This window comes from Petromyzon marinus, chromosome 33 (assembly GCF_048934315.1).
Source record: "Petromyzon marinus isolate PM22_M1 ecotype Great Lakes invasive population chromosome 33, UKy_Petmar_22M1.pri1.0, whole genome shotgun sequence".
Taxonomy (NCBI): domain Eukaryota; kingdom Metazoa; phylum Chordata; class Hyperoartia; order Petromyzontiformes; family Petromyzontidae; genus Petromyzon; species Petromyzon marinus.
Genome location: NC_133699.1, coordinates 12,148,620 through 12,162,118, shown reverse-complemented (window position 1 = coordinate 12,162,118; position 13,499 = coordinate 12,148,620). Strand labels below are relative to the sequence as shown.

The 13,499-nt window shown below is 49.5% G+C and overlaps 1 protein-coding gene across 1 annotated transcript in view; it reads left to right on the top strand.

Moving 5' to 3' along the window:
* The window catches only part of TTLL5 (tubulin tyrosine ligase like 5), a 108,787-nt gene that overhangs the window by 48,804 nt on the left and 46,484 nt on the right, over nt 1-13,499 (top strand). Inside the window, exons 22-30 of the mRNA XM_032965176.2 lie at nt 1,280-1,515; nt 3,808-3,941; nt 6,673-6,793; nt 8,010-8,156; nt 8,502-8,599; nt 8,881-8,960; nt 11,034-11,141; nt 12,194-12,403; nt 12,649-13,077. Of these exons, the coding sequence (XP_032821067.2) occupies nt 1,280-1,515; nt 3,808-3,941; nt 6,673-6,793; nt 8,010-8,156; nt 8,502-8,599; nt 8,881-8,960; nt 11,034-11,141; nt 12,194-12,403; nt 12,649-13,077 (1,563 nt within the window). The remainder of the gene's footprint in view (nt 1-1,279; nt 1,516-3,807; nt 3,942-6,672; nt 6,794-8,009; nt 8,157-8,501; nt 8,600-8,880; nt 8,961-11,033; nt 11,142-12,193; nt 12,404-12,648; nt 13,078-13,499) is intronic.

Below are 13,499 nucleotides of genomic sequence, written 5' to 3'. Positions count from 1 at the left end.
CTGCCTTTCTCTCCCTAGTGGTGATGTCTTTACACATCGCACTCGGTACTCAATTGAGGCTGAGTCCAATCCGGGGAGGCCCAGGTCCGATTCAGTTAATTGTCACTGGTGTTGGCCGTGAGCGCAGTGCGCTAACTGCGACACTACCGCTCCCCTACAGTAAATACACACAAATACATGCACATGTGTATGCACACAAAGATGAAGATCTCCCACATCGCCTACATTGACAGATGGGGCCAGTGCTGTTGGCGAGCACCTCTTGTATTTGGAATGGTACTCACATCGAGCTGTCTTTGCCTCCTGTGTGCTGATGTTTACTCATTGAGTGAACCAGCATTGATCCAAGCAAGCCTCATTCTGCTGGTGGACACTGTTGAAACCGAACCAGAGTTTGCTTCTACTGAATCGGTGCTGCTGAAGTTATTCACTTCCATAAGTCTGTGTGGTCGATAGGTTGTGTAAGAAATACTAAATGGAGAGACGGGTATCTTCTTTGGTTCTTTCGGTAAAGTCACGTATAATGAGAATAAAATAATAAATTGATAAAATAAAATAACACAATAATATTCTCACGACGTTTCGGCCACAACACAAGAGGCCTTCATCAGGTGAAGGGAGCGAGACTGTCTGGTAGGACAGCTCCAGCGCTGTCCTACTGTCTGGTAGGACAGCTCCAGCGCTGTCCTACCAGACAGTCTCGCTCCCTTCACCTGATGAAGGCCTCTTGTGTTGTGGCCGAAACGTCGTGAGAATATTATTGTGCTATTTTATTTTATCAATTTATTATTTTATTCTCATTCTACGTGACTTTACCGAAAGAACCAAAGAAGATGAATCATTGCAGTCACGAAAGCTTTAAAAAGAGAGACGGGTATTTGAAGGAGAAATATTGTTTGCTTAGTTATATTTCAATTTATTTACGGTTTAGTTGGCCTAGGGGAACACTAGACCAGGTTCAGATATCACCTGCAATTTATGTTATCGACAGCAGGGAATTTATCTCGGGGTTCCGAGCTTGTAATGTAGCATGTAGATTACAGCAACAACATCCCTGATGCATGTATACGCACACATCCAAATGAAGCCTTTTGCGAGTTGTTGGGGCAGGTGTTGTTAACGACCACCTCTGAAGGTCGGCACGGCCAGCACTGTTTGAACAGTGCACCAGGAACTCATTTATGGCTGAGTAAATCTAAGGTAGTGCCAGGATTGATTCAACACGAATGAATAAGAATCACTTGATTGGTGATTGATTGGGGACTGCGCTACTCGACAGATAAGCGGAGGGCGAGGAACAGGCGGCTTCCTGCTGAGAGAAAACCAACTTCCAGGAAGGGAACCTCAAGGAAATCCTCCCAAGAGGAGGCAGAGGAAGAGGCGGAGGACCTCGATGCGGAAGACGAGGATGAAGAAAACGGAGAAGATGACGAGGACGACGATGGTGACAACGACAGCGTGGATGAGGAGCCGGTTGTGGAGAGGGTTGCCAAACAGAACGGATCGACAGCGAAGGTAGGGCTTGTGGTTGCGACTCCCCCAAGAGATTCTGTGGTGCGTCCTGAGTGCCACTACAGTGGCACCGTGTTGTTCTTGCGTTGTTTGGGTGCATTAAACGATTCAACTATTTTTATTTTACAATGTAAGGCCCACTGGACTATATAGCTCTCTTTCAAAAGCAACCTGGCCACAAATCATAGTTCAACGAAGTGGTAAATCTATTAGAGCCATATACTCAAACACACGTTTCTAAATGTGGAGGGAAAAATCCTGTTCCTCTGCATACGCAGAGTAACAAGCAACTGGAATCATTGCCAAAGTTGGCCACCAGTGACCCCATTGATGACTCTGTTTTCACGTAAATGAATTCCTGTTACAATAGCTGCAAAGTAGTTTGATTACTTTTGATTATTACCTTTTAACATTTCCAAAGAGATTCCAGAAACAATTCCAAAGCAGAGATGGTTGTTGTTGGCTACTTTGATTAGTGTGAAGACTTAGTTATTTATTATCTCTTTCGTGCATTTATCTAAGAAATACTCAAGTCTCAAGTATTTTTCGGGAGGGTCCTGCCAAGTTTCCACAGGAAAGGGGTTATTTTGCTCTGTGTGATCCCAATCTAACAACTTGCAGGTATTTTCTCAGCATTGTGATGTTTGGCCAGTGCCAATAACATTGTGTGGTCTCATATTCTTGGTTCTTTCGGTAAAGTCACGTAGAAGGGAAATAATAAAAAATAAAACGTTATAAAATAAAATTCTCACGACGTTTCGGCCAAAACGCAAGCAGCCATCTTTCCGATAGCTCTGTTTCTTCACCTGAGGACGGCTGCTTGCGTTGTGGCCGAAACGTCGTGAGAATTTTATTTTATAACTTTTTATTTTTATTGTATTATTTCCCTTCTACTTGCATTTACCGAAAGAACCAAGACTATGAATCCCTGCAGTCACGACAGCTTTAAATCGAAATTGTGTGGTCTTTTGGGACCTTAGTAACCAACATATACAAATCACAATACAAATCATAAAGTCTTAGCACACTGCTGTTTATTGCAAGGTTGAGTCACCCTCGTATTTTGGAAAGTAGAAATTAGAATCGTGGTTGGGGCCCAAGTCACCATTCTCTCCCCCACCGCCCCCCCCCCAATCCGTGTTGCATGAGCAGGGGCTTCACCATCCCCGTCTCCCAACACCCCCCCCCACCCTGCATCCGTCCTCCCTGGCTCCTCCCCCCCTCCTCTTACCCTATATAATAATCTCTTATCACAAATAGCTCTCTCTCTACCTTAAATTTGCTGTGCCAGTTACACCTGATGACGGAAGCTTGTGTTGCCTCCGAAACGTCGTGATTTGATTTAGTTGTTTTCAATTGTTGTTTTATTTTAACTTTGTTTTATTTTTACCTACGTGACTTTACCGAATGAACCAAAGAGTATTGCGTTATATACTCTTGGAACGTAGAAGATAGAATAGTGGTTGGGACCCACTCCCCATTATTGCACAGTTTTTCAACTGATGGGCCGCCAGCCAGATGTTGCCCACCAAGGCCCTTGGAGTGATCCACTGAGAGATATGGCCGGATACAGATTAGCGAGGTGAAACGGCGAGATAGAGATGAGACAGCCGTAGGCAAGAGATAGAAATTAGTGAAAAGAAGTGAGATAATTTGACAGTTGAGATACCTGGCTCACAAGAGGTGCGGATTGGCGATCACATTACAAGACGTTATGATGCCACACACATGATGTCACGCGGCCAATTTTATTTTGTGAAGAGCTCTGTCCTGTTGATAGAAGGCACCCACTGTGGGAATGCAGCATCTGTGCAACACCCCTCGCGCTTTGTGCCAGCCTGAATGGGCTGTCGTGAACAGCACTTTCCCCAACGGTTTATGAGGCTCAATGGGAAATCTTTGTATTTGTGTGTTTGCGCTTTTCTATGTGTGTGCATTCGTGCGCGTGTTTATGTATGCATGTTATGTGCGTATAAATATATGAAACCACAGTTTTTCTTACAAAAACAAGCCACCTCATTGAGGCTGACAGGTAGCTAAACACGCGCACGGTAATGATTAAAAGACGTTTATTTACACAGCTCCTCGGAGAATTTCCCCCTGAAGCGAATAAATAAGTCTGCAAAAACAAACATCTCAAGTATTAATTTCCGTTACTAAAACGGGGCGTCCATTTTTCAAAAGCGTGGCACATTTTTAAGCTAATTTTGGTAACAGCGGAGTTTAAAAAAGTCATCGTCATAGTCATAAATGTATTATAAGCCCTTTGCTTTGCTAATTTGACTCAATTAACAGATCCAGACTGCGGTTGCCAAGGAGACCATTGTTGCCAGGGAGACCAGGGATGTCGCACAGAAGGCGCCGAGAAGGGACGAGGCTCGGCCCAAAGACGCCGTTCTGGGAGCCCTGCTCTCTGGAGGGAACCTCAGGTAACGATGATGTCGCTACCGTTAATATCTCGCCACCATGGGGCGCCATCGTGGCCAGATGTTAACTACCTCGCCCGGTATACAGGAGGTAGTGGGTCCGATCCCAACCTGACACCTGTATATTTGGAGTTTGCATGGTCGCCCCGTGGCCGCGCGTATTTTTCTCCGATCCTTCCTGTTTTTCCCTCCACGTTTAGAAACACGCATTTGGAGCATTTGGCTGCTATAAATTTCCACGTGACGATGAGCCGCTTCGTTTGGCCGTCGTTTGTGACCAGGTCGCTTCTGAATAAGAGCTATATAGCTCAGTGGGCCTTACCTGGTAAAAAAATAAAATATAATTCATTGTTTACTTTTAGTTTATCGCTTCATTCCTTCTGCCAGATCCTGCAATAGTTGCACAGGCGGTCCCTGACTTCCGATGTCTGCTTGAGCTTTCGACCTTGCCTCGGGTTCCACAGTTGATACGTTCTTCACGAATGACTCTTACAGTCTCGTTTCCGCCACCACCACCACCACCACCTGGCTTGAGTTCTCCTTGGTCGCCGACCTCTAGGTACCACTCCCGAGTGCCTGTCTCGGTGACCTACCCTGCACAAGTGTGCTCCACACCTTGACCTGACTGAACATCGAATGAGGGACGTTGGCCTCTCTCAAAGGAATGTGGAATTTTCCCCTCTGGTTCAGAACCACCAACGGAGATGAGCACCGCTCAATTCTCATGTAATAATTGAGACACCTTGAACACCTTGAGTGGGTTTAGTTATTTACCAACAATATTAAAACCATCATTGTGGTTCCAGTATCGTTCCAGTGCGCATGACCATATCGCACAGAATTCACCCAATCTCATCATCTTCGAAGATAAGCAGGTTTAGACCTGGATAGCGCTTGGGGTGGGTGACCAAGAGGCACCAGCAGATTTTCATTGGATGCTGCTGTAAAGCTACGTGGTGGGAACCAGAAGGCAGTGCAGAAAAATCTGTCATTGTGCTGTACGTCCGGGGTCCCATGCTTATAATCCCCACCTTCACCCAACCGCACTGACCCAGCGTGGGTAAGTACGGTCAAATAACCCAATCCCACAACTCGCACGGGTGTGGGGAAGCCTTCGTCCAGCATTGGATTAACCAAAAGGGCTGTAGATGTACATAGACAAAGATCCCCCCCGTATAGCCTGAACAGGCTATTGGGGCAAGTGCTGTTCGCGAGCACCTCTGAAGGCTGGCACGGCACACGAGGGGGTGGGTGGCCAACATCACGCCCAGCCGCCTTTGTCTCCCCAGTGGTGATGTTTACACACCACACTGGGTACTCAGTTAAGGCTGAGTCGACCTCGGGGAGGCCCATGATCGGTTCAGATAATCGTCACCGGTGTTGGCCGTGAGCGGGAATCTAACTCGGGTCGCCGGGTTCGTAACGCAGCGCGCTAACCGCTGCACTACCGCTCCCCACAACATGCACATAGCTCCACTAAATCACATTGTAGTGTAATCCAAAATGAAAAACCATGCCTCCCCACTCTTTTCATTTTTTCGCTTCTACCGGTTTCGTGGAATTTTACTCATTAAGCCCTGCAAGTTCCAACAAACCCATTAATCTCCGCACCTCCGCGACTGCCAACGACCACTCCCTTCCATGGGTGTTGCATAATAATAGGAGCAACAGTCATGGCGGTGCCGTTTCTTGGCTCAGGTTCTGGTCGGAAAAATGTGAAGAGCTCTGTGGTTTTATCAGGATACTCGGTCTTGAGAGTTGCCAAGGCTGATAATTTAGCCGTCTAGTAAGCGCTGGAGCCAGTCATTCTTTGCAGCAAGATAAATGTTTGTGTTATTTCATGTAAAGCACCTCCGCCCACCCAGTCTTAGACATTAGTAAACTGGAAAGTTTGCCCATGTGCTGGCCTGGCCAATAACGCCTTAAAGTATTCCGTTTAGCTCGATTATGAGTGAAGAGACTATGGGCAAATCGTCCGGAATGCGATCAAGCTCATCAGACCTTGGTGCTATAAACCGGGACTAATTATTATCCCGTTATTATTTTATTGTTATCTCACAAGCTAAGTGGGGTTGATCCTAGATAGTGCGTGGATTGTTGACCACCATACACAAACAGGTTGTCGTGAGGATACACGGAGGACAGTACGGCAATATCCATTGTATTCTACTTCTGTGCTTCCACGTCTACGCTCCGCGCCTTCGTAAATCCAGCACTGACCAGCGTGGTGAAGTCAGGTCAAATAACCCTGACTACCCACAAAGGCATGGGGTGGCCATCGTCCAGCAGTGGATTGACAATAAGGGCTGTACCTATTTCTGAAGGTTCGACATGTCCTCCTCTTCGAACGAGCATTCTTCATCTCCATTGGGAACCTTCAGCCAGTTGTAGAACATCCACATGTCTATTTGTGGGAACCATTTTCATCGCAGAACATTCCTTGTTTCGTTTCACACGAAGTGGAAGTAATCTTTCTTGTCGGGTCTTGAAGGGACTAGGGGCTGATTTGAGCTTCGACTGGGGTGAGAACTTGGGAATGGGAACATGAACTTAGCCTGCTGGCCTCCCCTAAGGCCTACTTGGCCTAAAACGAGGACCTCATGCGGTGCGTTAATATCAGCATTAGAGAGACACGGGTGTTCAAGAGTGGTGCTTGCCACACAGCTCTCCCCATGTCCCATTAAGGCCTTAATGAGTGCTCGCTAACAGGGATATTTGTTTTTGTATGACACAGCAAGGTGCAGGCGCGGCAGGCCTTTGCTGCGTACCTGTCTCGAGTCCAGCAGCGACTTGTGCAGGAGAGCAGGGAGCCCGCTTCCTCTGGGCCGCCGCTGCCCACGGACACCGAGCAAATGGTACGAGTGTGTGAGCGAGTGTGTGCGAGTCAAAGACAAAGATCCCCTGTACAGTCACGTAGGTAAAAAAAATAAAATAAATTAAATCACGACGTTTCGGGCGCAACACAACTTAGCGAAAGGACACCGCTTAGGTGTGTCACACTTAAGTTGTCCCCACCTGAAGAAGGACGCTTGTGTTCCGCCCGAAACGTCGTGATTTAATTTATTTTTTTCATTTTTTACCTACGTGACTTTACCGAGAAAAAAAACAGAGTATGAATCCTTGCAGTCACGAAAACTTCAAATCTAGAATCCCCTGTACAGCCTTAACAGACTGTATGAAAGCAAGCACGGCACGCGAGGGGGTGGGTGGCCAGCACCACACCTGACCGCCTTTGTCTCCGTAGTGGCAATGATTTCACACTGCACCAAATATTTCTTTGAGGCTGAGCTGACCTCAGGGAAGCCCAGGATAAGTTAAGATATTTATCACTCGTGTTGGCCGTGAGTCGGGTTCGTAGCGCAGCGGGCTAACCACTATACTACCGCTCCCTATTATGAGGGGCGGTGGTGCAGTGCTGGCTACCCACCCCCTCGTGTGCTGTGCCAGCCTTCATAGGTGCTTGCCAACAGCACTTGCCCCAACAGTATGTTAAGGCTATATGGGGGATCTTTGTTTTTGTGCGTGAGTGAGCCATAGTGCAGTGGCTGGCACTCTGCGCTACAAAATCCAGCGACCCGAGTTTGATTCCCGCTCACGGCCAACACCAGTGACGATTATCTGAACCGGTCGTGGGCCTCCCCTAGGTCGACTCAGCCTTAAATGAGTGCCTGATGCGGTGTGTAAAGATCTGCATTGGGGAGACAAAGACGGCCGAGTTTGGTGGCCCCCACATAACGCTCTTGTGGGCCGTTCCAACACATGACGTTCCCCATGAGCAAAGAGCATCACGGAGGGCTTCCCTTGAAAACAAGGCAGAACGATGCTGCAACTGCTGTTGTAGTTATAATTATGTTATCAGAGTGTGCGCTGTAATGGTTTGTGTATTTCCTCCACATGCAAATATTTAATACATTTATTATGGTGATATCGTTTGAGTCGTTAAAACTGGCCGAAAGTGAGTACTCGGCACTTGGAGGCCGATAGCAGTCCTGGTGAGACGAGGGTGGTTGAGCGCACGCGGCTCCGACCACATTGCCCCCTATCCTCCGTGCCATGCTTTGCCGGCCACAGGACCTGGTGGTGCGTTTCCTGCGCCGCGCGGCCGATAACCTCCAGGCTCCCGTGCGCGTGGCGCTGCCTGGGCGCCGGCTGTCCCCGGCCGACCGCAAGCGCGTGCTGGCGGGGCAGCTCGGGATCTTCCTGCTGCACTACAACCGGGTGGGCAGCGGCGCGCCTGCCACTCCACCCAGTGACGGTGTCAGGACCGCCACCAATTCTACCACTACCACCACTACTGTCAATAGCACCATCACCGCGACCACCACCATCATCACCACCACCACCACAAATAACACCACAGCTTTGACTGCCACCCCCACCGCTGTCACCGCTGCCAATAATTCTATCTTCGGCAGCAGCTCTACCACGACTGTGACCACCACCACTACCGCCACCTCTGCCACCATTACTACCATCACCACCACCGCCACAACTACCACCACCACTTCTGTGGCTGCCGCCGCAGCACTCACCCTGTGCTCTCGCCGCATGCGTAACCGGCAGGAGACGGAGCTGATGACCCAGCGCTCCACCAAGGATGGAAAACTCGGAGCAGACACGCTGCCTCCCGAGATGTTCCACCGCTTCATGGACAGTGCGAGGTAAGGAGACTCAGGATCATCATGTGACACGTAGTCATTCACCCCCCAGCAGTTATCATTGTCATCAATTAGCAGGTTTCATTTGCGATTTTATCTCATGGCATTATGACCGCAGCAACACCCAACCAGTTAAAAGAATAATAATGATACTCATATTTTACCTTCATACAACTCGGCTTATGTCATTGTGTATGTTCTGGTGTTACGGTACATATGGTGGCATTGTGATATGATGGTGTATTTTGTGTTTGGCGCGATGGTGTGTGTGCCATGTGGCTTAGTGAGGGGGAGCTGGAGGAAGTTCTCACTCAGTATACGCACAAGAACCGCTCTGCGAGTGTCTTCCTGGGCACACGGAATAGTGAGAGCCCCTTTCACTAGCTAACGCACTCACCTGCCCACTGAACCATCCGCCCACACACGCACTCGCCTATGTATTCACTCACTCTCCCACCCACTCACTCATTCGCTATTTTGCATATTCACTTATAGTTTCATGAAAAAAATGATTCACTTCCTCTTCAACCTACTTACCTACCTACCCATTTAGTAAGACACTCCATCACTCACACATCTGCTCATTTGCACACTTAAATGTACGCAACGACTCTCACACTCAATTGCACACTGGAAAACTCACCGAATACCTTACGGACACACATATGCTCATGCGCTCACACACTCCTGCGAACACAAAAGATGGCTCCCCCATATAGCCTTGACAAACTTGTTGGGGCAGGTGCCGATGATGCTGGATGTAATTACCAGCGAAACCTACTCAAAATTTTAAATGATGTTGATTCACTCTTCAACACACCGGTGGGCTAAAGTAGTGAACTATTTGTCTTTGTACACGTGACACTTTTTTACTGTTTGGCCGTGTCTGGTGGTGGAGGGTTACGACACATTTATAAATAATGCGATCTAACCCAAAAAAACCTTTATTATGAATAATATTGGTCGCGAAAGCCTACGTGTTAAACTGGGGCAGGTGCTGTTATTGATCACCTATGAAGACCGGTATGGCACACGAAGGGGTGGGTGGCCAGCACCATGGCTGGCCGCCTTTTTACACACCGCACCAGGTACGCATTTAAGGCTGAGTCAACTTAGGGAAGGCTCAGGACTGATTAAAATATTCGTCACTGGTGTTGGCCGTGAGCGGGAATGGAACTCATGTCATCAGGTTCCTAGCACTTCACGGAAACCGCTACACTACCGCTCCCCATCACACACAAAGTCAAAGATCCTCCGTATAGCCTTAACAGACTGTTGGGGCAAGTGCTCGTAGCGAGCACCTATGAAGGCCGGCACCGTAGACGAGGGGGTGGGTGGCCAACACCATGCCCGACCGCCTTTGTCTCCCCAATGGCGATGTTTTTACACACCACACCAGGTACTTATTTGAGGCTGAGTCGACCTAGAGGAGACCCAGGAGCGGTTTAGATAATCTTCACTGGTGTGGACCGTGAGCGGGAATCGAACCCGAGTCGCCGGGTTCGTAGCGCAGCACACTAACCGCTCCAATACCGCTCCCTGTCACACACACACACACAAGCACTCATGCACACACGTGTGCACAGGTCGGGAATGCCTCTTGTTGGAGGAGTATTTCACATTTGCTGCCGTTTGGCACAGTTGTCCATGAGCCAAAACCACCGTTAATATTTTAAAGGCTTTAACTTAAATACCGATAAGAATGTGTGGTGTGCAGACTAAACACTTGACAGATATGCATGCTCTCACACACACAAAATACAAAGACACCCTCTTAAGCCCTAGGAAGTGTAGAGACAAGCTCTGTCCATGGACACCCTTGTAAGGTCAGCTGAGTAAATGAGGCATAGTTTCCACCACACATACATCGATGACTTTGTCTCCCAATTGCTGCTATTTTCATAAACCACATCATCATCATCAGTCGCGATCAATCCACTGGTGGGTGAAGGCCTCCCTAAGCCTGCACTTCCTTGTCGCATGGTTGGCTACATGGTAAGAAGTTCAAGATACATACATACCAGCCGCAGCCAGCTCTCGTGGTTTTGTGATGTACAAATTATTTCACCCCCTGCTTGTGCTGGACATGGCAAGGGGTTGAACCCAGCTCGTTGGCATTGTAGCGAAGTGCGCGAACCACTGCACCACCGCTCACCGTCGCGCCACCTCACACAGACAGACACACGGGACGGGACGGCTGTTGACTTCCCACAAAGCTGTGCTCATTTTGTCAACCCCAAGGGGAGGGCTCTCACAAAGAGCAGCCTACGTACGTGTACGTACCACTAGTGTTAAACGCTAACTACAAACGCGGTGTTCTTACATAACAGAGGTTTTCTTTGGTGAGATCACGTAAATATAAATGTGTCGTTAAACCTGCCACCACAGCCAGTTAGTAAATCGTTCTTACAGCTGACGCTTCGTGCCCCCATGCCAGGTAACGCAGTGGCAGATCCCAAAGGCCTCCACGAGACCCCCTCAGACTTGGCCCCCGCTGGCAATGCGGAGAAGGCCGAGAGTGAGAGCAATGCTCTGCCTCGCTCCGGTAAGTCGCGCGTCCCCGCCGTAGGACAGTCGCAGTGCCCGCCCCGCCTCTCGCTCCTCCATCTCGGCTCTTTAAGTCCGCTCTCAAAGCACGGTCTCCCTTGCAATGAATTTTCCAAATGCGCGCGGCTTGTGAAAGCAATAGCGTTTGTGGTGAAAAGTTGTAACGCCAAATGATTAATACGGGAGTGTGGTGTGATGATTTATGGTACGTAGCAGGGGTGGGAAAGCTTTTCCTTGCTGAGGATCGAATGGGACTTTCAAATATCCTTGGCAGGCCACGTATTAACACACACGGCTTAGTCACTTTTCTCGCTCTGAGAGAGGTCCTTGCAGTGAGACCGATGACTGGACTGAGCAGTCTAAAATTAGAGGCAGTGTTGCCAGGTGGAAAGCATTCCCCTCCCCGTACCTGCTTAATGCAGCTAAGATGCTTGCAGTGACGGATTAATATCGATGGGGTAGGCCTCGCGTGGCCGTGGGCTGCGTAAAATGAAGTTGGGGCGGCGGGGGGGGCATGTGTGGCCCACGCGCCGCACGTCCCCCACCCGTAATCTGTAGATTTATTACGCGGTGCCTGGGAGCGGCTCTTTGATGAAATGGATAACATTAGCATGAGCGCAATTTACCATGTATTGCTTTTATTTTGCTGATCCCAGAGGATTGAAAGCCCGGGTCGACCCCCTGACCGAAAATCCCTGTTTCGTAATTCTTCTCTGGTGCCACTCGGGTGCCACGGTGGCGAGATGTTAATTCCCACGCCTGGTATGCAGGAGGTCGTGGGTTCGTTCCCGACCCTGATGTCTGTATATTTGGAGTTTGCGTGTTCTCCCTGTGGTCGTGTGGAATTTTCTCTGGGTACATTTTAGAAACATGTGTTTAGAGTATTTGGCTGCTATACATTTCCACGTGATAAACCACTTGGTTAGAGCTGCTTCTGAAAAAAACAGCTATATAGCTTAGTGGGCTTTACCTGGTAAAATAAAAAATAGTTCATAGTTCCAGCCTCCCTGACACACGCACTCGGTATGTATGATCACGATGTGGGCACAGGAACGCACCATCGCGAAACAGGAGCGGCGGTGGTGGCATCAAAACCACCCCAGTACCCTCAGCCGGCGTGGCAGGGCCTTCCCACACAGGGTGCTCCGAGCGCCGGTAACCCAGGATCCTGGGAGAAGCACGGCGCCTCTTCCGCCTCCGTTGTCGCCGCCACACACGTGCCCGGCTCGGCAGGGGGCTCGCAGGACAGGTGCTGTAAAGGTACGGTGTACGCAGGTGGCTCGGGGGAGAGGTGCAATAAAGATGTGGCTCACAGACAGACGACCGCTATTTTATAGCTGATGCACGCCCGGGATGCGTGGAACGGGGATGTCTGAAGCTTCGCTATTGAGAAACAAAAATATTTAAAGTATTCGCCGTGTGATTTTTCAGGGCCGCTGCCACAGGACCAGACTGTGTGGGCACCACGCTGCATTGCCTGTCTCTCTCGTGCCTCTTGCCCACAGACGGTGGCACAAATACTGACAGATTGACCCAGCATCCAGCAGTGCCAGCAAGTGCCTCTCCCTGCGCTTCCAACTCCTCCACTCGTGCCGCTTCCATGGAGCTCCAGCTTTTGCCAAATGGCGACGGTCGCGGTGGTAGCGGCAGCGGCATCGGCGTCTCTGGTTCAGGCCCGAGCTCTGGGTCATCCCCGGTCACTGGCGCTCGGTCGTCGCCTCCAAGTGTGCCGGAGACCTCGGCCGCTACCGCTCAAGCGCAGCCGCTGACGGTAGCTGCAGTAAAGGCGGCAGCGGCAGCAGCAGCAGGTGGCGGCTGCGGCGTCAGATTCGGGCTGTGGGCGAACTCGCACACGGGGCAGCCGGCATCGTCGATTCATTCTGCCGCGACCATTTACAGCCAGCGGCTGGGACGGCCGGCCTCCGCCAAAGTGGGTGAGCAATTCCTCGCTATGAACCCAACGATATCGCGTATCAAAACATCCGCTACCGCTCGTTGTCCACATAGGCGACATCCTTCCCAGTTCAAGTTCAGGCTTCAGATGCTTTTAAGCAGCACAGCAGATGCGGCTGTCCCCTACACCGATGAACGATTCTTCTTTCATACGGCTGATATAGATGCAGAGCAACAACTCCAACTACACATTCAGGTGATCATGCCAGAAAACTACGTCAGCAGTAAGCGGGGTGTATCGCTGTGATGTCTCCTTCGTATTAATGGATCAGGCATTGCATCATTGTATGTTGCATGGTCTGTTGTGGGTGACCACAGTCACATACTGAAGAGTTTTTTTTAAGTTTCCATTTGTGTACCAGGTACAGTGAGGGAAAAAGGTATTTGATCCCCTGCTGATTTT